The following is a 25543-nucleotide window of genomic DNA, read 5'->3' as shown; positions in this document are numbered from 1 at the left end:
TTTTAAGCTTATTTACTAGCATACCACTGAATTAAATGTAGAGTACTAAAAAGTCATTACCCCAGAACTGTCTGGTCCAACTTCCCAGTCTGCATTTTACTATTTATAACAATGAACAAGTGACTTCACATCTCTGAGCCTCAGAGTCCTCATCTGCAAAATGGGACAACCTACAGAGTTGGAAGAATTGAATGAGGTAATACATATAAAATATTCATAACAGCCCTTGGCACATATTCATTACTCAATATTTACCTTTTATTTGTTCCCACCATATACAGAGTGTAGCCCCAAACTACCAAGTTTTCAGCAGAACTGACCCCACGGCCAAAACAGTTAACTAAATTTTGGTCTTCTTAGTCATATTCTCACACAGAACTCCTGTCTATTCACGTAGCATACACATCTTATGGCTTTCATAAGTAACACTTTATGTGAGGCTTAACACCATGCAGCTCATCAGTCCTAACAAACTATGCCATTTAGATGATCCCACCAGCTCACTGAAAGACAGATTTCTTCCAAGTCTGCTTTCAGTTTTGGTCCTCTGACACATATCACTATAGCCATGAAAGATTTCTCTTCTTTTTTTAATTTTTTTAATGTTTATTTATTTTTGAGGAAGAGAGAGAGAGAGAGAGAGACAGAGAGACTGAGCATGAGCAGGGAAGGGGCAGAGAAAGAGGGAGAGACAGAATCCAAGGCAGGCTCGAGGCTCAGCTGTCAGTACAGAGCCCGCCCGACAAGGGGCTCGAACCCACGAACTGTGAGATCATGACCTGAGCTGAAGTCAGACACTCAACCGACTGAGCCTCCCAGGCGCCCTGGCCATGAAAAGACTTCTGAGGGGAAAAAAGGGGAATGACGCTGGTCAGGGATTCAACATACCAAATCTTTCATTATTCACTTAACAAATAATTTAAATGGTCCAAGGCTAGGGAGTGAGGGCAAAGGACAAAAAAGATAATGATCAAATAATAAAACATATGATTATACAATTTCAAACTGAATAAGTGTTGTAAAAGAAATAGCAAGGAAAAATAATCAGTAAAAGAGGAGCCTTAAGGATGAAGTCCTGAAGACTAAATGGAAGTTAAGTTAAGGGGGAAGGGTGGAGAAAAGAGGGGCTGAGTCAGCGGGAACAGCAAGTACAAAGATCCTGTGGTACAGGAGCATCACCATTCAAGAACTAAAAAGTCAGCCAAGCTAGCTTCCCTCATCTTGGTAACGGCAAATTTATAGGCAGGTATGAATGATCTACATTGGAGCCTTGTATTCTAAAAGCCTCTACGTATAAAGTATAAGCACCCTTATACAGAATAACATTTACTAAACCAGCCTGTGAGAAGTTTTAGGGCTGTTATATCTATTACTATAGTGTTTTAATTGCTTTATAAAATACAAGAAAATATGGTCTATTATTTATGATTTTACACTATATTTTGGAGTCTTGGGTTTTACCAATGCAGGGGAAAAGTTGATAAAATTAAGGTCAATGTAAAAATAAAATTACCTGACATGTCAAACACTCTTGGGTATACCAGGTGTATTGCATGGTTCCTAAGGGAAAAATTTATTTTCATCAAATACAATGGGGCATTTGGGAACATTACCATCTAAATTTTATTATACTAATACAAAATGCCTTCTGATTTGGTAGGCAAGTTGCTAATACTAGCTGGACTCTGGTCATAATGAATACAGCTTAAAAACAAAAGTCAGCAGTGATGCACCCAAGTATAAACATCAGCATATCTGGAGCAAGGGCTTTTTGAGGCACACCAGTATAACCGCTAATTTCGTTTCCATTCCAGGATGGACAAAGGCCAGAGGATAGCTACAACCAGGAAGGTTATAGCATGTTCCAGATGGAAACCTATTTCCATGGCTTCCTACCTTGGAGTAACTGGCAATCCCAGCCAGAAGGCAGAACACCAGTACACAAGTGATTTAGGCACTCATTTAACAGATATGTGCTGAGTGCTTTCTGTGTGACTGCCACTACTCTAGGCACTGGGGTAGAGCGGAGACAAACACATAGTATCTCCCCTCATGGAGCAGGAGATAAACACAAAGGTAAATTTAGAGTATATAAACAAGAATTACATTTAGAGAAAAACAAAGGGGGGATGGGTGGACAGGGAGCAAAAAAGATGATATTACTACTTAATATTTGGTGGTGAGCAAAGGCCACCCCAAGTCTAGAGGAAATGAGGAAGGAAGCTAGAGGGCTAACTGGGGAGCAGATTCCCCGGAGAGGAAGCAACTAGTACAATGCCCAGAGGCTGGAGTACATCTGGTATGTTCAAGGTCAACAGGATGCTATGGACTGAACTGTGTCCCCCCAGAATTCATTTGTTGAAGTTCTAGCCCTCAGTACCTTAGAGCATGACTGTATTGGGAGATAAAAGCCTTTAAAGGGGCAACTAAGTTAAAATGAGGCAATTAGGGAGCAGCTCTAATTCAATACCACTGGTGCCCTTGTAAGAAGAGGATAAGACACCAGCAATGTAAGGTACAGTATAGCAGGATGACCATGTGAAGACACAGCAAGAAGGCAGCTGTCTGCAAGCCAGGGAGAGAGGCCAGAGAAGAAACCATCCCTGCTGGCATCGTGATCTCACACTTCCAGCCTCCAGAACCCTGAGAAAATTAAATTTCTATTGTTTAAGCCAGGCAGTCTGTGATATTTTGTTACGGCAGCTCAAGGAGACTAATACAAAGGAGGTCTCTGAGGCTGGAGTGAGCAAGGAACAGATGGACATAAAGAGACATAGGCAGACTATCATACAGCCTTTGGGGCCATGACAATGACTCTGGATTGCACTGAGTGAGATGAGAGCCATTGGAAAATTTTGAGCAGACAAGTGACATGAAGAGAAAAATGTTTCAAAGGATTGTTCTGGTTTCCTAATATTCTGGCCACCGTGTTGAGAACAGACAAGAGGAACAAGGGTGAAAGCAGGAAGAACCAATCAGGAGACTAATACAATATTACAAGAGAGATATTTAATGAATTGGATTATTATAAAGGAGGTAGGGGTGGGAAAAGAGATGGGGCTGTGGATTTTGTAGGTAGAGTCAACAGAATTTGCTGATGGAGGTTAATGGCAACAGAGTCTTAATGAAATGAAGAGCAATCCTCTGAGCCAGAGATTTGAGAGTAACTGGAAGGGTCTATTGTGGCGACCCATAGTCAGTGCCATGAAACATTTAAATATTAATGTTCTGAGTACAGTTAGCCAAGCTTAACCCCTGAAGAAAGTAGATCCCAGAAGGAAATTTGTAGGAAAAGAACAACTGAGTACAGGAATATCCAGCAATGAAACAAAATTGTGGGCTATGTTTTGTTTCATTTTGTTTTTTCTTACTAAAAAATCAAGGAGGGCATTTCTGGTTCCCTGTCTAACATGTAAAAAGCTTGGAAGTTGTCACTCCCACACTCACAGCAAGAAAAAAGGCTGAAGAAACTAGAAATCAACACCTCTTCTTAGTTCCATCAGAGAATTGAGGTCACAGGGTAAACTGTCACCCTCAAAACTAGAGAAACGGCTTACTAGGAGCAGAAGCCAATGCTGGAGCCTGCTGGGAACACTCAAAAGGTAACTGACATTGCAAGAGACTAGAGGTGCCTTAAGAGGGAAAAACTCCTGGGGGCTCAGACTTCAGGGAGTCCCCACACTTTCATGAGTTATACCTCTAGGAGCTCTGCCCTGTTTTCAAGATGAAGATCAGAGAAACATCCTCTCTTGCTTCAAAGAGGGGGAGAGAAAAAGTAAGCATTTTGGACTAAGCTCAGAGCATTCCATTCTCTTTAACAGTGGCCTGCCCTCAAGGGAAACTATTTTACCAGAGCCTAAACTACCTGGATTTCACCAGAGCCTAACCAATCTCAGGGAAGGAAGGGAAATACCAGATCATAGCCATGTTTAGCCCTCTTGTCTCATCTAAAAAAGGAGAAGAGAACTGAGAAGGACATGTGAAGGTCACAGTACAAGGACATGGGCTCATTAAAAAAATAAAAAGATAAGACCTAATCACAGGACTATAGGACACTTCCCTTCTCCCTATATTTTACCATCATATAAACAGGGCTCCTGTATAATAGCAGAAGAGCACAAGATCACAGGTAAAAAACTACAAGCCTCCAGACCCTATTTTTGGACGAGTCTCTAAGGAAAAACAAAGACAACAAAACAGACAAAAATAAGGACACCAAAGGAAATTCAGCCTCTGACACCACATCTACAGCAAACATAAACACAGATAATTCCTAACTAGATAAACAAAATCTCACACCAAAGGCATATTTACCTCAGTTCACGTTGCCCAATACATCATATCCAGCTTTCAATAAAAAATTACAAGAAATGCTAAAAGGAAAAAAACGCAATCCAAAGAGACAAATAAAACATTTGAGTCAGACACAGATATGGTAAAGATTTGGAGCTTTTCAGAGCAGGAATTAAAAATAACTATGATTAACATGCTAAAGTCTCTTAATAGAAAAAGTGGACAACAGGCAAGAACAGATGGGCAAGGTAAGCAGAGATACGGAAACACTAAGAAATAATCAAAAGGAAATACTGGAAATAAAAACCACTGTAAAAGAAATAAAGAATGTCTTTGATGGGCTCATTAATTTACTCCCCAGGGACGAGGAAAGAGCCAGTGAGTTAAGCACAGGATAATACAAACTTCCTAAGCTGAAAAGAAAAAGGAATTCTGCATCTCAAACCCATTCCTGCTACAGGGCTCTACACCAAAACTCTTCATCTCTCATCTGGACCATTGCAATTACTCTGCCTCTAGTTACAGATACCACCAATTCATGCTCTATGCCTCTACCAGCCTGTTCTTTCTTAAAGGCAAATCAGACCACATCATTCTCTGCCTCAAAGTTCCTCAGTCATTGCCATTGTCTATAGCAGTTTTAGAAGTAGACCCTGTATCTACATGATATCTTCACACAGAAGTACAATATGTAAAGCAGACAAATGCAGAAATGTTCTGTTGAATTATGTAAACTACTTAGCAAAGCATTTAAGGTCTTTCATGATCTGCTCCTGCCTGTGTCTCCAGCAACATCTCCTAACTCTATAGAATTAGCATGGTTTGGTGGATTTAAAAGGAAAAAAGAATTTTAAAAAATAGAACAGAATATCCAAGAATTGTGTACAACAAAAGTTGTAACAATCATGTGATAAGAATACCAGGAGGAGGAGGAGGAGAGAAGGTAACAGAAGAAATATCTGACGTAAACATGGCTAAGGGTTTTCCAAAATTAATGAAAGACACCAAAGCACATATCCAGGAAACTCAGAGAACAACAAGCTGTATAGATACCAAAACAAAACAAAACAAAACAAAACAAAAAAAACCTACACCTAGGCATATTATATTCAAACTACAGGAAACCAAAGACAAAGAAAACCTTGAAAGAAGCTACAGGTAGGGAGAAAACACATTACTAACAGAGAACAAGGATAAGAATCACATCAAACTTTTCTTCAAAAATCATGCAATCAGGAAGAGAATGAGTGAAATATTTAAAGTGTTGGGAAAATAAAAAGCACAGAATTCTGTGTCCAAAGAAATAATCCTTGAAAGATAGGAGGAATAAAGACTTTGTCTGACAAACAAAACATAGAGAATTTGTCACCAGTAGACCTGTCTGGCAAGAAATATTAAAAGAAAATTTTCAGAAACTTAAATCTTTATTGGGAAAGAAAGAACATTAGAGAAGAAATAGATGAAGGTAAAATAAAGTATTTTTAAAATTTTAACTTATCTAACGTACCTGCACTACCTGTGAAGTGGTATTATATTATTTCCAAGTGAACTAAGATTAGTTGTAAATGTATATTACAAACTCTAGGGCAGCAATTAAAATTCTTTAAAAGAAGTATGATTAATATACCAAGGGAAGAGAGAAATGGAATCATAAAATGCTCAATTAAAGCCAGACAAGGTAGAAATAAGAGTGAAAGACAAAAGAAAATACACACACATGCACACATGAAGGAAAAGGCAACAAACAGAAAACAGAAATAAATATAGTAAATATTAATCCAATTATATCAACAATTTCTTTAAATGTGAATAATCAAACACACCAATTAAAAAACAGAGACTGTCAGGGTGAATAAAAATCAAGGCCCAACTAAACATTGTCCACTAAGAAATCCACTCTAAATGTAAAGATACATTTAGTGTAAAAGTAGAGACATGGAGAAAGACATATCTTGGTACAGAGGCTGCTTTCAGTCAATAAACCTGAGCAAGGAAAAGCTGAGTAAGGTAAAAGGGCCCACAGCAACCAGCTCGCTGGTTGCAAGCTGAATGCAAACAGGCAATACCAACAGACTCATTTAGGGACCCACCTTGAAACAGCCACAGGCCCTAACTGACCAATTACACCACGCACAGTTCTTAAGATTACCACAAAAGGGAAAACTCCATACATTCCCATTCTTCCTCACTCTGCCCTATAACTGTGGCCCCTCACCACCTCTTGGTTGCAGCAGTCTCTCCTTTGCTGTCCTACCGCTACTCCCTTGGGGTATATTCAATAAACTTCTCTTTTGTTCTGCCTTGGGTGAGTTTTTTCACCCCCTATGCTGCTGGCTCCCACCCAATTGGGACACCCCACATTTGGTAGCCCCAATTCGACTGGAGCACCCCACACATGGTAACATGAATCAAAAGAAAAATGGATTAACTATATTAATTTTACACTTTCTGAGCAACCTTCAAAGCAAGGAAAATTGTCAGAGAGAAAAGAGACACATTAGATAATGACAATGAGGTCAACTAAGAAGACATACTAATCCTTAAATATATGCACCTCCTAACCACAGAGCATTGAGTTATGTAGGGCAAAAACTAATAAAACTGCAAGAAAATATAGACAAATCAGCTACTATACTCAGAGACTTGAATATCTATATTTTGGTAATTGATAGATACAGCAGGCAGATAATCATTAAGTATATAGTTGAAATGAACAGTACCATTAATCAACTGGATCTAATTGGCATGCATAGAATACATCATCCAACAACAGCAGAATACACATTATTCTCAGACTCACATGGAAGATTCACAAGATAGACCATATTCCAGGCCATTAGACACATATTCACAGAAAAAAGAATAGAAATTACACAAAGTATGCTCTCAGACCACAATAGAATTAAACTAGAAATCAATAACCAAAAGATAGCTGGGAAACCCCAGAATATTTGGAGATTAAACAGCACTCATCTTTTTTTAAAAGTTTTTTTTTTCAACTTTTATTTATTTTTGGGGGGACAGAGAGAGACAGAGCATGAATGGGGGAGGGGCAGAGAGAGAGGGAGACACAGAATCGGAAACAGGCTCCAGGCTCTGAGCCATCAGCCCAGAGCCTGACGCGGGGCTCGAACTCAAGGACCGCGAGATCGTGACCTGGCTGAAGTCGGACGCTTAACCGACTGCGCCACCCAGGTGCCCCTAAACAGCACTCATCTAAATAACACAAGACTTAAAGAAAAAGCCTAAATTTTTTTTGAAAATATTTTAAACTGAATGAAAATTAAAATACAGCTTTTGGAAATTTGTGGGATATAGCAAAACCAATTCTTAGAGGGAAAATTATAGCATTCGATACATAAATTATAAAAGAAGAAAGATGTAAAATCAATAATCTAAGCTTCCACTTTAAGAAACTAGAAAAGAACAAATTAAATGTAATGTAAGTGGAAGAAAGAAGTAATAAGAATTAGAGCAGAAATCAATGAAACTGAAAACTGCAAATCAACAGAGAAAAATCAATGAAGCCAAAAGGTGGTTATTTGAAAAGATCAATTAAAATGATAAAACTATAGCCAGGCTAACCAAGAAAAAAAGAGAAAAGATAACTTATCAGCATCAAAAATGAAAGAGGAGCCATCATTACAGATCCAATGACAGTAAAAAATAATAATCTTATAAACAACCCTATGCCCACAAATTTGATAACTTAGATGAAAGAGCCCAATTCCTCAAAAGACAGAAGGAGACATAAATAATCTGAATAGGCCTATATCTACTAAAGGATTTGAATCAATAATTACTAACCTTCTAAAACTGAAAGCACCAGGCCCAGATGGTTTCATTGGTGAATTCTACTAAACATTTAAAGAAGAAATAATACCAATTCTCTATAATCTGTTCCAGAAAATAGAGGAAGAGGAAAGTTCCTAATCCATTCTATAAGAACATTACTCTAAACCAAATCCAAAGGCATTATGAGACAGGAAAACTACACACCAACACCTCTCATGAACACAGATATAAAAAGCTTAACAAAATATTATCAAATAGAACCCAAGAATTATACTCTATAATTAAATAGGATTTATTCCAGATATGCAGGATTGGTTCAAGAATGAATTAATGTAACTTATCACAGCAAAGAAAGAAAAATCATATGATAATATTAATGTACATAGAAAAAGCATTTCACAAAATCCAACATCCATTCATGATAAAAAAAACTCTCAGCAAACTACGAATAGAGGGTGTTATGGGCTGAATTATGTGCTTCCAAATTCACTTATTGAAGTCCTAACCCTAGTACCTCAGAATGTGACTACATTTGGAGACAGGGCATTTAAATAAAATAGGTAATTAAGACAAAAATGAGGTCATTACAATGGGTCTTAATCCAATATGACTGGTGTCCTTATATATGACATAGACACAGACAGAAAGAAGACCGTGTAAAGATACAGGGAGAAGACAAACATCTACAAACCAAGAAGATCTTAGAAGAAACCAGTCCTGCTGACACCTTGATCTCAGATTTCTGTCCTCCAGAAATCTCAAGGGATAGATTTCTGTTGTTTGAGACACCCAGTCCATGGTCCTTTGTTATGGCAGCCCTAGCAAACTAATACTGATGGGGAACTTCATCAACTTAATAAAGAACATTTATAAAAAATCTACAGCTAACATCATACCTAATGCTGAAAAACTTGAGTCTTTCCCCCTAAGATCAGAATCAAGGCTACATGTCCTAGGTAATGCAATAAGATAAGAAAAGGGCATAAAAAGTATACAGACTGGGAAGGAAGAAGTAAAACTGTACACAGATAACATGATTATCTATATAGAAAACTCCAAAGACTCAACAAACAAGTCCTGGAACCAATAAGCAATTATAACAAGGTTGCAGGACATTGGCTTATCAAATGTAACTAAAGACACTGTGTGTACATGGGGGGGGTGGGCAGGGGATACTTGGGAAACTTCTTTACCTTCTGCTCAATTTTTCTGTAAACTTAAAACTGGTCTAAAATATAAAGTCTATTATTTAAAAAGCCAATGAGACCTATAACACCTTCCAAGTCTATGCACACAAAAAAGAGAGGATTCCCAGAACCAGAACACTTTCCCTCTTAAAAAAACAGAAATAAATGAGCTGCAACCCCTGGAACTTCTGCATTGCAACATGGTGCAGCAATGAGTGCAAAAAAAGGGAAGAAACAACAGCAAACTCCCAGCACAGCAGCTACTGAGCTCTGCACAGTGAAGGCAGAAAAATGTGTCATCAAAGATGGAAGTGTGGTTAATGACAGCAGAAAGGAGGCAGCTGGTCACAGCATAGGTACTCAATAAATATTTATTTGTTTAGCATAGTGAGACATTAAAATGGATAATGTGGACTGAGGGAGAGCCAGTTGGAAGAAAGAATGCGAAGGTATTACTGAGTCTAAGATAGAGACATCAGAACAATGACTGTCAGCTGAGGACTTCACTGGTAAACATGAGGCTGTCCCTAGTTTCTAATCTTGTAATTCACACTGGGCTTAGGTGTGCAGTGTGTCAACTCCATAGAGTTCATTATATAGCTTGGTTTCAATGTTTTTTTTTTTTCAAGCAATCCATCACTGTGTTTTAAAGTCCTACTGCATTAAAAAAAATAAAGTCCGGGGCGCCTGGGTGGCGCAGTCGGTTAAGCGTCCGACTTCAGCCAGGTCACGATCTCGCGGTCCGTGAGTTCGAGCCCCGCGTCGGGCTCTGGGCTGATGGCTCGTAGCCTGGAGCCTGCTTTGGATTCTGTGTCTCCCTCTCTCTCTGCCCCTCCCCCGTTCATGCTCTGTCTCTCTCTGTCCCAAAAATAAATAAACGTTGAAAAAAAAAATAAAAAAAAAATAAAGTCCTACTGCTTTTTAAAAGTAAATACAAACCAGAAAAACCTTCAAATATAGTTAAATAAAAAAATTCTGAACCTAATACCCAGCTTGGGCTGGTAGCAAAGGAGAATGAAATAGATATTTATCATGCTTTAGACCTACTGAATCCAGTACCAAAAGAACTCAGGTGGTGTGAACACAGAATGCATATACTGTTATACCCAGCAGTTAATATATGTGGAACCTGCCCGCCCTCCCTCAGATGATGGGTCTTCTGAGACAAAACCAAGCCCATGTTGAACAATGATCTCATGCTAACTCCTGAAGCATCCCATTCAAATCATTGACTTTGGAAGTCAGAAATTCTGCCTTCCAGTGCAATTACTAAATCTAATCACATATATTCACTCTCTCAAGGGGTCCTGACTGGCAGTAACAGCTTGGTTATTCACAATCAATGAAATTAATGCCGCTATTTTTATAACATGAAAAAAACTACATGAAAATAAGCCTCCAGGCTGTGGACCTTGGTCACAGAAAGAATAAAAATAAGAGCAAAGGATAAAGTATGTAAATGAATTATTAGACAAAGAGTCATTTTAAAGTCCCAGCAAGGCTGTGCCTTGGGGTCCTTGTTATTCCAAAGTGATTCTGTGCTCCAGATCACCTAGAAGGAAAACGTCATTCAAATAAAAAAAAAGGTTCCTTTACATGAAACTGTGTATTTAACTGGCAACATATAATTTCATTTAAAAAAAATTAGGAGCAATTGCTGCTAAAGCCATTTCAGGGACAAGGGGAGGGGAGGATCTGTCAGCACTGTGGGAACAAAAAAAATGATGTGCCACCAAGCTTTATTCCAATCATTTGCTTCATAGTTAAGTTTAATTACACATTACACACTGTCCTGTAATTATGTCGCTTGGGAAACTGCCAATTTCCCCCTTGAAATGTTAAAAGTTCCTTAATTTATTTTCAAGACTCAGCATTGCCTCCATCAGCACTCTGCCTTAGTGCATGTAGGATACTCGGTCCCCATTCTCTTTCAATGCTGGCTGGTGGGCACCAAGAAGCTGACATACAGTGAGGAGGGCTGACCATGCTTAGAGCCCCCAAAAACACTGGTCCAGTGTATTTATAATAAGATCTGATGACTTTTTTTTCCTTAAAATTTACAACTGGAGAATTTGAGAAACATGCCTATTCCTTTTGCCTGCCCTTGGGAGGTTGAAATTTAAGTCCTTTATTCTCAGCAAGAGAGAGATGGGACATTAATCGAACACAACTTTATGGACTGGGAAAGGGAAAAAGCAAATAAAGTGGTTTGAGCACCTATTGTGTGCCAATAATGTATTCAGAACTTCACAAAGGTCACTGCAGACCACCAGTATTAGTGATCACTAACTCAAGTCCCTCAGGTACAAGGCAGATAACTAGAATGCACGAAGCAGCCAGGCGGAAAAGAATAGAGTTCTGGGGCTCATGGTTATTTGAAGAGGGAATGCATGCCCTGCCTACAGGCAATTCAAATTCTCTTCCCTTTAAAAATACTGTGCCGGTTGAGCAAACACATCCACAGGCTCATCTGAACTGTAGCTGTGAACCCTATATGAATCTATAAACCTCTAAAGGCCACTAGAAGCAGACTACTTGGCTTTATATTCAGCTCTGGCATCTTCTTAGCTGGGTGATCTTGGGCAAACAACCTAACTTCTCTGTGTGTCAGTTTCCTCATCTGTAAAATAGAAATAACAACAGTGCCGACCTCACAGAGGTGTTGTGGAGGATGAATAAATGTGCCTAGCATAGTTGTCAGCTCATGGCAAGCTCTGTGTTTGCTATTCCAAGTACCTTTACACCCTCTGACGCAGGAGAGAGAAGTCAAAAGCAGTTTCCCCAACGTGGCTTTGTGTCTCAGCAGACAGAGAGATCTATATATTGGAAGAAGAGGGTACAGGGGTCACCTTATCTTCCCAACTCGGGGAGCACTAAAGGGAAGATTACAAATAATGTATGTTAAGTACTCCAAATATGTAAAGGTTTCAAAAATGGTAGCTTTTCTCATACGAGGTCATCTCAGAGCATTTTCTTATCAGTACTGCCTCTACACCCAGACCTCCGTCTCAGTGGTGAGGTAGGGTCTAAACCAATATTTCTCCCAACATTTTTTTTCAAAGTATTGTTTACTTTGTATGTATCATGAGGAAGAAGAATCCATTTAAAGGTTTTGGAATAGTGTAAATACACGTTACATTTTTCATCTGTTAAAAAAAAATGGCTGTAATGAAAGAAGCTTGAGAAAATAATTCTGAAGGACAAATATCCATCCTTTCCCATAATCAAATTTACTTGACATATAAATATTTCTGCTCTGATTTGGTATAATATTAGAAACATACATATGCCCTGGCTCAAAACCGCATGAAACCATTGTAATTAATCTTATTTTTAAAGGGATTTCTATTCCTACCCCCCTACCTCAGGAAATCCATTATCTTCTAGCATCATCACCCAGTGTGCAAAGATATTCCAATTGGATGAGATGCTCATCATAAATTATGAGGGATACTGAGGCAAGAATTGTAGGGTACATAAAGAACAAGTAGTTTCTAGTGTCCACTCATAATTTTGTGACTAGAAGCCTCAAGATTTTATAAATTCTGTGTTAGTTGTGTAACAGCTTCCTTAAGAAAACATTTTATTTAGGACAAACAACACACTAAAGAAAACATACAAGAGGGGTCGGGTTTGTTCTAGTCCACACTGACCCAACACCAGACTATTTCTCTAACAAGTAGTGCCGTTGCTGAAAAGTAGGTCACTGGGAAAGAAAGCAAGTCCTAAGTGATTCTGATGTGGTTAACCAGTATGATAATTTATATAAAATGGTGAAATGTTGACCTGCTCAGTATATTGTGGAAAACTGCAAAGAACTATCAAGTAAAGGTCCTGGGACTTGGTAGATGGGCCCAGGATAGATCGCATCTAAAAATCCAGAAGGAAACAAGAAAAACCCCAAGGGGGAGAAGAATAAGAAAACACGATAAAACAATCTCTACTCTCCGTTTGCTTGCTATTCTATTTTCTGATATCTAAGAACTAGACTTTGCCTTTTTCGTTGACCACCACATCCACTGTGCATGGCACCACGATGGCAGATGGTAGGTGTTTGATAATATTTCCTGAATGAGTCAGTGAATGAATAAATGTAAATGTTAAAAGAAATTTCTCTTCCTTTAGTTAGATGCTTTTTAGCATCTAAGAAGATGGGCTGTTTTTCTTTTTTGTGTGAATTTTTTTCCTCTGAAAAAAATGGAAGCAATAACAGAAATATCTCATTTGCATGCATTTGGCTTTTATTGTTGCACATTTAAATAGCTTATCTGACGTCTTTAGGGCCTGGGATTAATGCACAGCACGCGTCTGTCTGGCTGTAATGCCAAGAGGGAGACAGATGACTGACAATAGGTTCTGAAGTTCCCCTGATCTTCTAAATGTCACTTCTCATGTCACTAGACTGAAACTTACAACCACATCTGAAATCTGGAAAGCTCTACAGTGATACCTTTGCCAGGCTCATTTATTCCTTTAAATACCATCATTTGAGGCTCAGTCAAATATTCAGTAATACGACAACATATACGAAAAAGCCTTAGTTTTCAAAGGATTTACAATTGAATAAAGACAATGTGATGCTGTATACAAACTTTGTAGTTAAACATAAAGTAATGTACCCTCTCTTACTTTTAAGGGGGACTTTCTGATTATGCTAGATCTAGGAAGACCCTAAGTAAATACAAACACTTCCTTAATGGCATCACCAACTTTCCGTGTCTTCTAATCATTTGTCTTAGACTGTCCTCTTTTCCTCCACTTCAAGAATAGCTCTCTTGTGTCCACCACACCCCAAGCCCAGAGACAAGAAACTTCAGACTGGAAAATGCCTGAGACTTGAAGGCCAAAGACCTAAGTTTAAGTTTCCCTTAATATTGGCTATTTGACCTAACCAATGGAACTCTGCACCTCTCTAGATCCCAGTTCCCGAATCTATAAAACAGTGGTTAACAATGCTTACCCCATAGGCTTTTCTTGAAAACTGAGCCAATCTATGGAACATGTCTTATATGCTACCCAATCCACTTTAGGTACACACTTACTCGGATTAAATGGGATGACAAATGGGACCATGCAAGACTGAACTGAAACCACTCTTTCCTTTAGTTGCAGCATGTCTTAGTATTTTTGATGATCCTACTTCTTCCTCAGACCTGGCCATTACGTGTTTTGGAGGCCTGAGGTTTCCTCATCATCATTTCCTGCTTTGTGGCTCAGTCTTGGCTTCCACAATAGCCAGCATGAGTCTTGAACCAAACGTAAAACCAAGTCATTTTGGGGTTTCTCACTAGCTCCCAATAAATAATTAAATAAAAGAATATATAAGTCCAAAAGTTTTATTTCCAATGGAGTCACTAATTTTCTTTCTTCCAAGGTATTTAGATTTGCTACTCCAGGGAGGGGATAAAAAGCAAAACAAAACAACAACAAAAAGCAAACACATTCAGTTTTATACCATTATCCTGTCTGTGAAAAAATGACAGCAGGATCATAGGAGGGAGCCAAGTGCTACCCCCTACCTCTCAGAGAGAGAGAGCTGTGGTGGGGAGAACTGGGGAATGAAGCATCTCCAGAAAAAGTAAAAGCAATTATGCCCAGGGAAAATAAGACCCAGAAGTCTGAAATCATTCTATGCCTCCATATTTTACTCCAGGCATAGTGGGATGCTCAGATTTGCAATTCTTCCTTGTGTTCTGTGCCTGTCTAAGTGTGGGGTAATTCAATTACAACCAATGCTTCCATTAGTACACACTTACAAAGTATATTTAAATAATACACAAGAAACCAGGTTGCCCATTAATAAAGCCAAGTTGCACAATTATACTTTTATGTAATTGCTAAAAGGAACAACGCCCATGATTCTCAGGTGATAAAAATGAATTAATCCTTGGCAAGAGACCATTTAAATAAAAACTATAGAAATTCCTTACTCAATTAACAAGAAACTATTAAAAATCTACTATGTGCCTGGTACCACAAGAGGTAGGCTTGTGTGGCAGGGGTAGTACCCAAAGTGTCCTGAACTCTGTTTAGAAAGATTACCCTAGAAGCTGGCATAGAAGATGGGTACAAAGATACCAGATTTCAGCTGGAAGGCCACTGAGATAATATGGCAACAATCTAGATGAACAAATTAAAGGGAATGATCAAGTTTAAGGATGTAGAATATGCAGAATGTGGCGTCTACACGGGTTTGAGCTCTCCTGCCCATACCTCATTGCCTACTAGACACATCCAGCTGGACAGATGTCCTACATGCATATAAGGGTCTGGGCGTCTCCAAATGACTACCCCTACATATCTGCACTCTCTGTCTCATTAATGGCACTACCTTCCTTCCATTCACTCATGCCAATCATCTTTCTCTTCTTCTTCCTCTTCCTCAGAGAAAGTCCAGTTTATTTTAGCTCCAAAATAATTCATTCAAACTGCTTCTCCCCAGTGCCACTGTCACTACCTTAGTTCAAATTACTTCCAAAAAAAAAAAAAAAAAAACAAAAAAAAAACAAAAAAAAAAACAAATTACTTCCAATTTTTATTTTTGTCTCTAGTCTTGATTTCTCACATTTGTTTTCTGGCAACAAGATGATTTTTCTAAAATTAACTTACATCATCTTTACTTAAAACACTTCAGAAATTCTTCAATTCCTTCAGGCTAAAGCCCAAACAAACACCTTAATACGGCATAAACACCTTAATACACCTTAATACCCACCTTATTTAGGGTCTCTAATGAACTAGCCCACATGTGTCTCAAACCATATCGTATTAACCACTCTGTTTTAGCCATACTATACTATTTTTGGTTCCCTAAAAAAGGCACACACCTTTACATGCTTGTTTACATGTTTCCCTCCACTCAGACTTGCTCTCCATACCCTGTGACCTTCACCTGATTAACTGCATTATCCAAGTGGTCTTAGTGCAGAAGCCACATCCTCCAGGAAGCTTTCCAGACTTTACCCCCACATCTGTGTTGGTGACTCTCCTCTGCATCCCCTCCCTTTCCAATCAAAATACATTCTAAGTAGCTCAGAAAGTGCCTGGTATTTAACTCTTCACCCCGCCTCTCCATCTCTAGACAGTAAACTCTTCAACGACAAGACTCATGAGTGACATGTTCCTTGAGGATCCCCATCACCTAGCTCCTCGCTGGGCATTTGATAGTTACTCAGTAAACATGTGCAGACTGAGTCACTGAGAAGAAAAAAGGTCTACAGTTGAGTTCTTGGGATTATGTACATTAGATGGACAGGCAGAGGGAGAGAAAGCTACCAGAGAGACTAAGAGAAATGGACAAGGAGAGAACCAAGACAGACAATACTGGCTCCAGGCAAAAGGAAAGAACTGATCAATGGTAAACAGTGTCCAGTGTCAATAGAAGGACAGATGAAATGGAGGAAGGGGGAGCTGTTCTACATTTGGCAGGAGAACAGTTTCTAGAAAGTGATGAGTGGAAGCCTCAATGAAAAGGTGCAAAGTATTCAAATTGAGTGGCAGATGATTAGAACAGAGGGCAAGAAGACAACTCATAAAAATACAAATACATAGTGTCTGAGGAAACATGATAGCTGGAGGGGGGGTGTCAAGGGCAAAGAGGAAATATATATGTATGCGCCTGTATGTGTGTGTGTGTATGTGTGTGTTACAATTCCTTTTAAAAATCTCAACTGTAAATCAGACCAGCAAGTGAATGGTGAGGCTATATTCAGGTACAGAATAAGAGTTTAATGAATGAAAGATATAAATAATAAGTGAATAATTGTATTCAGACAGGAGATTTACCTGGCCAAAAACAAAGCAAATTTTTATCAAAATATAAACTTATTTTTAAAAAGAATCTATTTCTGTATTTCAGAAGAGACCATTCAACTCATAGATCAAAATTTAGTTAGCTGTCTAGGATGACTATTTCTACCATCTATACTATTATTTCACTATCACTATGATAACTTTTTTCATAGTCACCCCCAAAACTTCCTTGCAGAAGTCCTTGGACTTTATACGATCCCCTAGCCCCAGTCATTCATGCAAATAGCTTTAGCTTTCCAATAAGGACTTAATGCCCCAAAGTCAGATGATATCAGGAAAGTGACACTTCTGAGAAAATAACAGACATCTTAGTTACAGAAGTATAAATATAGATATTATCATATATAGACATTGTCTAATCAGTAAAGAAAAGGGGATGTGGACAAAAAGGGCCACATTTTTCTTTACAAATAGGTTTTTCTTTTAAGTCCCTATCAGATGTAAAGTTCTTTCAGATTGCCACGTATGAAGTTTACTTGTAAGAGTTTAGAGACTGCATTGAGGAAAATGGGCTTCAAACATTAAATCACTTTTCATGAGACATAGGCTTCCTGTGCACTCAGCATCAATACACTCTAACTTTAGAAACATTCATCCACAATCATTAATCAGTTAAGGCTAAATTCAACTTCTATTTGGCTTCTCCTTTTCACACTCAACTCTCCAAGGCTATACTATATGGCACCTCAAAAATATTAATTTATTTACTGTGAGTGCAGATTATATTCCTAGTAAGGAATCTGTGCAATAAATATATACACACATAAGCCAAATTAAACTTCCATGAGCAAATAATTTTCCTATGAAGGACTGCATTTCTGACCAAGCACCTGATCCCAAACCTTTCACAGAAATGCATAACATCTTTTACATAATCATATTATAAAGAATATTTCAGTATAAATCAAAGCTTGTCAAACTGCATATATAGAAAAACACATAAAGTTAAAATATAGTGCCTACAGGGAACTCAGAACCTGGCATGACTTTTTTCAAGGGGGCTGCTACTGGGTAGAGCAATTTTTTCACTGTGCAGACTGTCCCATGTATTATAGGTTTTGGCCAGTCATACCCCATTGATATAGTAACTAGCATTGAAATCCACACACACACTTCCAAATGCCCCTTGGGGGAGTAGCACTCCCTTGTTTGGGGAAGAACTTTGAGCCTAGACAAAAGGAACTGCCCACATTTACATCACTAGATAATGCCAGGTCTTGAACCCCGGTCTCCCGAAAGCCAGTCCCATCAAGAGGGATCCGACACAGAATGTCAGAGTAAAGACTCATCTTATTCTAGTGTCAGCCTTATTCTTTCTGCATTAGGCAATTCACTCATCAAAAATTTTCTAAGCTGAGATCTAATCATAATTTTAACTATTCACCAATTCTCTTGTCACATTTATTCAGATCTTCCCCCATCTCAGCCTTGGATGAGGATGCCTCCCCGTCGCTGAATCTGGACTCCTCTCCCTGAGGACAGGGGATAGGTGTCAGCACAAACAGTGCATCCAGTGGAGCAGCCCTATGTTACTGTCCCTAGGCTCCTGTTCTTTCACATTTAGCCCTTCCCACACCTGCACTGCCCACTCAGCAGGTGGCATCTTCTAGCTTCCTTATGCCTCACCCACAAAGGAGTTTCTCCTGGTAGCTGGAGTTTCACTAGTTTGTTAAGAAATAGGAGAGAAGACATTTCTTTTCCCTCCCCATCTCTCCCATTCTTTTCTTTCTTTTTGTTTATCTTATTGTGTCTCCAGCATTGGATTGAATGGAAACAGAACCAGAGAGAATCCTTGGTCTCTTTTCCAAAAAGCAGAATAAGCCTAAGGGATCTTTGCTAAAGTTGGGATTGTGCAAGTTTTGAGTAGATGGTTCATTTCTATTTGTTGTTATTTAAGTCTAAGAATTTTTGTCATAATTCACTGCTGAACTATATAAGACATCATTTTTCGGTAACTATTGTGTGTTTTTTTTTTTTTAGATGTCATCATGTGAGAACATTTAAAAGTTAAAAATCCTGATTTCAGGGCCCCTAGTGATTTCATTTAATTTTAATACTTACTGAGTGATGAAAGGCAAAAGACTGGAGACACACATCTAAAGGTAACCCACTCCATATCTGTAAGTCTGAAATTCAAAGTCAGTAGGAGACCTACATCAACTAAAAGGTGCTACATGCTTACCCGGATGTAGGCATCCTGGTGGTGCTTGGCAAAGTACAGCATATTGTCCAGGGCTAACATCCCAGGAGGGGTCTGGGTAAAGTCCATGGCAGGGTTGACATGATTCTGTGATTAAAACAAAATGTTTGATCAGGTTAATTCTTCAGCAGATTTCACCAACCACCAGAAGTCTGGTTTCTCTTCTCAAGACCAAAGTACCACCAGCCCAGCTCCAAATAATCAAGTAGGATGACATTTTTTATCTTCATGTGAACCTACATAAATTTATCATTTTGACTTTGATACATTAGATTTTCATAGACAGAAATAACACTTAAAATGTTGGTATCGGCCGAGTAATTTCTGAGGGCTAGCACTAGTTTGTGTTTCACATGCATTATCTAATAAACAGGCAACAGGCATTATTATTAGCCCCACTGTATGGATGGGCAACTGCCACTCAGATGAGATGAAAAACTTGCCCAGGGCCTCACAGCTTTGATTTGGCAGAGCAGGCGATGTCTTGTTTGGACAATATGTCTCAGCATGCTTTTGTTCCTACTTTGTTCTCTACCACTGGTTTATAAGTTGAATGCATTTATTTTGGTACTGCTAGCATTTAGACTTTACATAGCCTGAAAAGAGTTTATTTGAGAAAAATGTAGGCTAATCAATATTAGCTGCCATGAACACGTTATGGCCAACAAAGGAGAGTATGCCAAATATGAGAGGAAAACATGACATTTACTTCAGACCTATTTCTAGCATTGGTCTGAGTCCATTCCAAAAATAAGCACAGGAAAAGGAAATCAAATGACGAAAATTAGCTCCTCTGAATCCAGTTCGAACAACCCCCCAAAGCTATGTCAGTGAAGCTGTCCAGGCAGAAGGTCCCCACGGCTCAAGGGTCATCAGTCTTGTTTGAATTGTGATCCCAGCATCCTCTCGAAGCCTCCTATCAATCACACTGAGGGTATCAGATACAGCACTGCTGCTCTCAAGAGGTCTTACAGTTAAGAAATAGTGAGTTTATTTTTAGGATTCTTTTAAAGAAACATACAGCTATTTCACAAACAGTCCCAGTAAAATAATGCCTGCTACGTATCAGGCATTATGTAAAGGACCTTGCATATGCTAACTCGATTCCGATTCCTCGCAAAACTCCCACAAAGTAGGTTCTATTATTATCTTGCTTTGAAAGACAAGGAAACAAGCTGAGCATCTGAGTGGCTTACCCTATGTTTCAGAGCCAGTGTGTGGCTGGGCCAGATTCCGAACTCCAAGTACAGGCTTTTAACCAGGATTTTAGTGCCACGTCATTGGTCCACTGGACACCAGTAGGGATTTCACAAAGATGACCAATGCAGGTCCTCAACTACTTCAGTCCTCCTCAATCAAATTATCCGCTCAGGCAAAGTGGGCCAGCCTGTGATCCATCCTTTTTAATAAAAGCTATAATTTGTCTATCCCTCCCAGACATAACAGACCCAAGTCTCTCATGCTCAATAAACCATGCCCTATTGTCTCCCACAAATAGGCTCTTACTAAACAAAAGCCAATTAGAAAATTGCCTTTGATTTCCTCTGACTTGCCCTAAATTATAAAGCATCACTGTATTTTAGATGAAAAAAAAATTTGTATTTGTGGGTGAACTAAGTGCTCGCTCATTCTTTCTCTCTCTTTCTCTCTTAACTGCAGGTATCATTTTCTCAGTTTCCCTCTCCTTGAAATGCTTGTTTCCTTTTTCTCTTTTGGTTTTAATAGCCAATGAAATGACTCTACAATCATGAATGTTGATAATGAAAAAAGTATAAGAATTATACTGCCAAAACATTTGAAAGCTTTCTAAACTGTGACAAAAATACTCTGAGAATCTAGCAAGGCCAACAGTTCCCCTAACTCCTTTATTATTTATGAAGTGCTCTGGATACAGATTTATTTTCTTTTCTTGTTCCATGTTATTTTTTTCCACCTGTCTTGAAATGGAAGCTGCAAGAGCTTTGATAAATAGCTTGAAATTTTCCCTTGTTTTACTGCAAAGCCTGTGTACCTCTGTATATCCTTCTGAGATGCCATTTGTTAGTTCCTGTAGAAGCGCTGCTCCGTGAATCACATTAGACAGCTCTTGGCCCCCAGAAAAAGGAGTAGTGTCTGCCTCCCCTTCCAAAGCACCAGGAATTTTCACTTTGGGAAAATGGTACCAACCAGTTGAAGAAAGCACAGTTTACTTTATAGTGAGCATTCTATGGGGTGTTTGGGTACAGAGTTCCCAGAGATCTGGTTCTCTTCTGTTACCCCCATGCCAGGTTTTTGGCTGAATTATTTGATTCACACATCCAAGGAAAGGTTCAAGGTCTAAGACAGAATCTTCCAACCTGTTCCAGGCCATATACCAAGGCCAGTGGAGAGCTGGAATGGACTTCAAATATTATCTGGGCTGGTAGCATTATTTTATAGATGAGAAAACTGAGCCCTGGTGGAGAGCAGCGATGCTCAAACTTGAGCAGCCATTCAAATCTCCTGGAAGGCTTGTTAAAGCACCAATTCCAGGTCTCACCCAGAGTCTCTGATTCAGAAGGGTTGGAGTGGGTCTGAGAATCTGAATCTCCAAACAAATTCCCAGGTGATGCAGATGCTGCTGGATGGGGACCACACATCGAGCCCCGCCAGTGGCTGAAGTGGCTCATTTCAAATAACACAGGCAATACAGCAGAATAAGATCTAGAATCCAGATCCAATGATTCCTCAAATCCCATGCAACTTCTTCTACAGCACACTTTGAACCCACTAGTTCCAAAGTACAATGCATTTTAAATATACTCAATGCTTATCTGCTCTGTGCTTTGGCTTCTCATTGAGAAAACAGACTCCTTTATTCAGAAAAAAGTAATTATAATTTAGAAGCCTCTCGCTTCTTCTATTGCTCAAATTTCTAACTAAAATAAAATGCAACGGTACCTCCACAGGGGGGTAGGGAACTGTCATCAGTCAATATTTTCTACTCCCAAATGCTTCTGGTTGGGGAAGCAGGGCTGGCACCAGCCTGAATGATTTTTAAATGATCTGTGTTTTTCAATTACCAATGCCATGCTAGTCCTTCATTAGTGTGGATAATAAAGAGATGATTACAATAATGCTTGCCAGATGGCATATCGTGGGAAAGCCTTTGAGAATTTAGGAGTTAATATTTGTGCTATACGAGTGTCTACGTTTGCTGAACAAATATAGCATTAAAAGCAACCTTTAAGACAAATCACATTGAGTGAATATTCAGTCTACAAAAAGCCATCTCAAGGATATTTTGTGTGGCTGGTAGTTTAAGGTCATGGTCTGCAAGTAGTCTGACTAGTACAGCAGATTACTTGGGAGGTCTATCAAACCACATGCCTCCCACTCCTCACCTCTCACCCAGGAGCCTCACAACAGGCTCCCTAGAAGTGCAGTTATCAACCCTGGACACACCTGATGAAAAATCCTGACATCCAGGCTGTACCCCAAGTGGGTTAAATGAGAAACTCTGTGGGTAGGAACAAAGCAACTGGATTTTTAAAGCTCCCCAGATGATTCCAATGTCCAGCCAGGGTTGAGAGCATGTTCCTAAATCGGCGGGTCTCAAATTTGAGAATGATCAGAGTCTCCTAGAGGGTCTGTTCAAACAGATTGCTGCCCATCCCTTGCCCTCGTTTTTGCTGCCTCGTATTGCTGCTTCAATACGTCTGGGGTGAGGCCCGAGAATTTGCATTCATAGAAGGTCCCAGGCATTGCTAATGGTTGCTAGGCCATATTCTGAGAACCACTGCTCTAAAGTCACAGTAACCCAATGCAAGAGTGTTTGAGGAACTTATATCCGCCGGCCAATGGAGTTAGAACCTGGATTCCCTGTACCAAGTGTTTGGTTAGGCAGAGACTTTATTGAAATGCCTGCTCTGGGGGGGGGGGGGGGCATGGAGGCCCCACAGCTCTATCACTTGGCTACTTCACATATTTGTCTAAGGAGGCTCTCAACGGCATCTGACTTTGTGACCCCCAACATAAACAAATGTTCCAAAAAGTTAGAAGCAGCTTCTAGAAATCTATGGATCCTGGCCCTGGTCTCTCTCCATTAAATTCTCAATAGTTGGGATGAATACAGAGAAGACGCCCTATCAAATCTGCCTTACAAGTGGGCAAGATGGCAAATACACTGAGGAGCAGAAAAATAACTGTGACCAGCTGGGACTGGTACTGGTGGGCATCACGCCAGGCACTCCAAATGTGGGATTTCATTTAATCTTCCTGACTACCCAGTGAGGGAAGTATAATGAATGAGGTCAACGTTATCCAGCTTTTCCTACAGATGAGGGTCAGAACCCCTGACTTATGCAAGATCATGGCTAGTAAGTGGCAGAGTCACCACTTCAGTTCTGTAGCTTTTTTTCCTATTTAGGTTCGAAAGGTCTTTGGAGAATAGGAAGATAGGCCCCATTAGCGAGAAGTTTAATCACAAAAATGTAAAGTCCTGTAAAAAAAATTTTTTTTTAATTCAAGCACATATCTACAGAATGAGGGAAATCTGGCTTATGAATAATTCATCAGAGTCCAGCTCCTCATCATTAAAATTTGATTCTTTTAAGTAAAACACAAAAGATCTGCATGGAAGAAACACCCAGTAAGATGCTAAGAGTTCAGGACAGCAGATCCTGAACTACCTCGCTTCCCCACTGTAACTCCCTTTCAGCTGCACATTCTCTTCTCCTTACCTACCCTCTCTAATACCTCTGCTGCCCTCTGTCACTCTGTTCCCTGACCTGCTGCCTCCTGCCCTTCTGCCCTTCAACCTGGCCACTTCCCCTGGTTTGAGAAGGCCACCCTCATCATTCGGATGATGGACCCTGATTCAACTGAGCTCTAGGACCACCTGAAACCACTAAACGTGCCCCCTCCCGGGAACTGTTCTGAATCCTAGGAGAGTTCAAGACCAATGATATTACCATGAACGAGGAGTTAGAGTTGGCAGTAAGTCCAAGAAGAGTCAATTTCCCATGGCAGTCAGAAGTATCTCACAAACTGGGTTTCATTAACCCACAAAAGGAGCACAACAAGAAGAACAAAGGAGGTTGCACAGACTGGGCCCAAGTCAGGGCACATCTGGCACATAGGCACACACTTCTAGCACACACACAGAGAGCCAGCTCCTGACACATGGGAAACTGTGCATAGAAAAGTGGCCAGAGAAAAGCAAAAATGTCTAAACATAAGGCATATCAGAAAGGTTGGGGGGTGGGGGAGACTTCAGATATTTAGCACGGGGAGAAGAGAAAGGGTTGTGTGGTGTGGTGTTGGAGGTGGGATGGGCATTGTGCGTTGAACTATTACCTCTGTCTGCAGGCATCTGAAGGATGAATATTATTCTGTGCAGCTAAAAGAAAACAGGATTAGCTGAGAAGTTCCTGTCCTTAGAAATACTGAGACAAGGGCTGAGTGTACAGGAAGAGTGCTGTGGGGACAACCAAAGGTCAGAGGATTGTAGACAAGGACCTCCCGATGCCTCACAGCCCCTGCTTCATTCTCCCTCTCATCAAATAGCATTGGCATCTATGACTATGCAAGGCACGAGGGGCCTGACATGATCTGCTTCATCCAAAGATGGATTTAAAATGAAATGGTCTTTGAATATCTCTGTTGTACACCTAAAACTAATATAACACTGTTTGTTGACTATACTTGAATTAAAATAATTTTTGTTTCTTTACTCATTTTTGAGAGAGACAGAGAGCGCAAGTGGGGGAGGGGCAGAAAGAGACAGGGAGAGAGAGAGAATCCCAAGCGGACCCCACACTGTCAGCACAGAGCCTGACATGGGGCTCTAACTTGTGAACCGCGAAATCATGACCTGAGCCAAAATCAAGAGTTCGATGCTTAACCAACTGAGCCACCCAGGTGCCCCTTAAAATAAAACAATTTTTAAAAATAATAATAATAAATAAATGAAATGAAATACTACTTGCCTTCAAAAAGTTTCCATCTCAGGAGTTATCCAAAGTCTTTACAATACACATTTTTTGAAATACACACATACACACACACATGTACATACACACTCATAAATAAACCCATACGTGCACACAATGGAAGATCACACCAAAAATTCAGGATTTAATGCAAATTTACTTAGTTGAAAATGACTCTTAAGAGGTCAGAAAAAGCCATGCACTGCCATGTGTACAATTCAGAAAAATCTGGGTTTCCTCTCACTTCATCATTTTGAACAGGCAGAGTCGAGACTCGCTGAATAAAAGGATAAGCGTGAATAGTT

The 25543-nt window shown here is 39.6% G+C and overlaps 1 protein-coding gene across 7 annotated transcripts in view; it reads right to left on the bottom strand.

Annotated features, from left to right (window-relative positions):
* ELMO1 (engulfment and cell motility 1) overlaps nt 1-25543 on the bottom strand; it is a 641219-nt gene that overhangs the window by 259907 nt on the left and 355769 nt on the right. For all 7 annotated transcript variants that reach the window (XM_040472227.1, XM_040472225.1, XM_040472231.1 and 4 more), the window contains one exon: nt 19270-19374. In XM_040472227.1, the coding sequence (XP_040328161.1) occupies nt 19270-19374 (105 nt within the window). The remainder of the gene's footprint in view (nt 1-19269; nt 19375-25543) is intronic.

The sequence above is a fragment of the Herpailurus yagouaroundi genome, unplaced genomic scaffold (assembly GCF_014898765.1).
Source record: "Herpailurus yagouaroundi ecotype Mexico unplaced genomic scaffold, PumYag 100, whole genome shotgun sequence".
Taxonomy (NCBI): Eukaryota; Metazoa; Chordata; class Mammalia; order Carnivora; family Felidae; genus Herpailurus; species Herpailurus yagouaroundi.
This window is presented reverse-complemented; position numbering and strand designations above follow the sequence as displayed.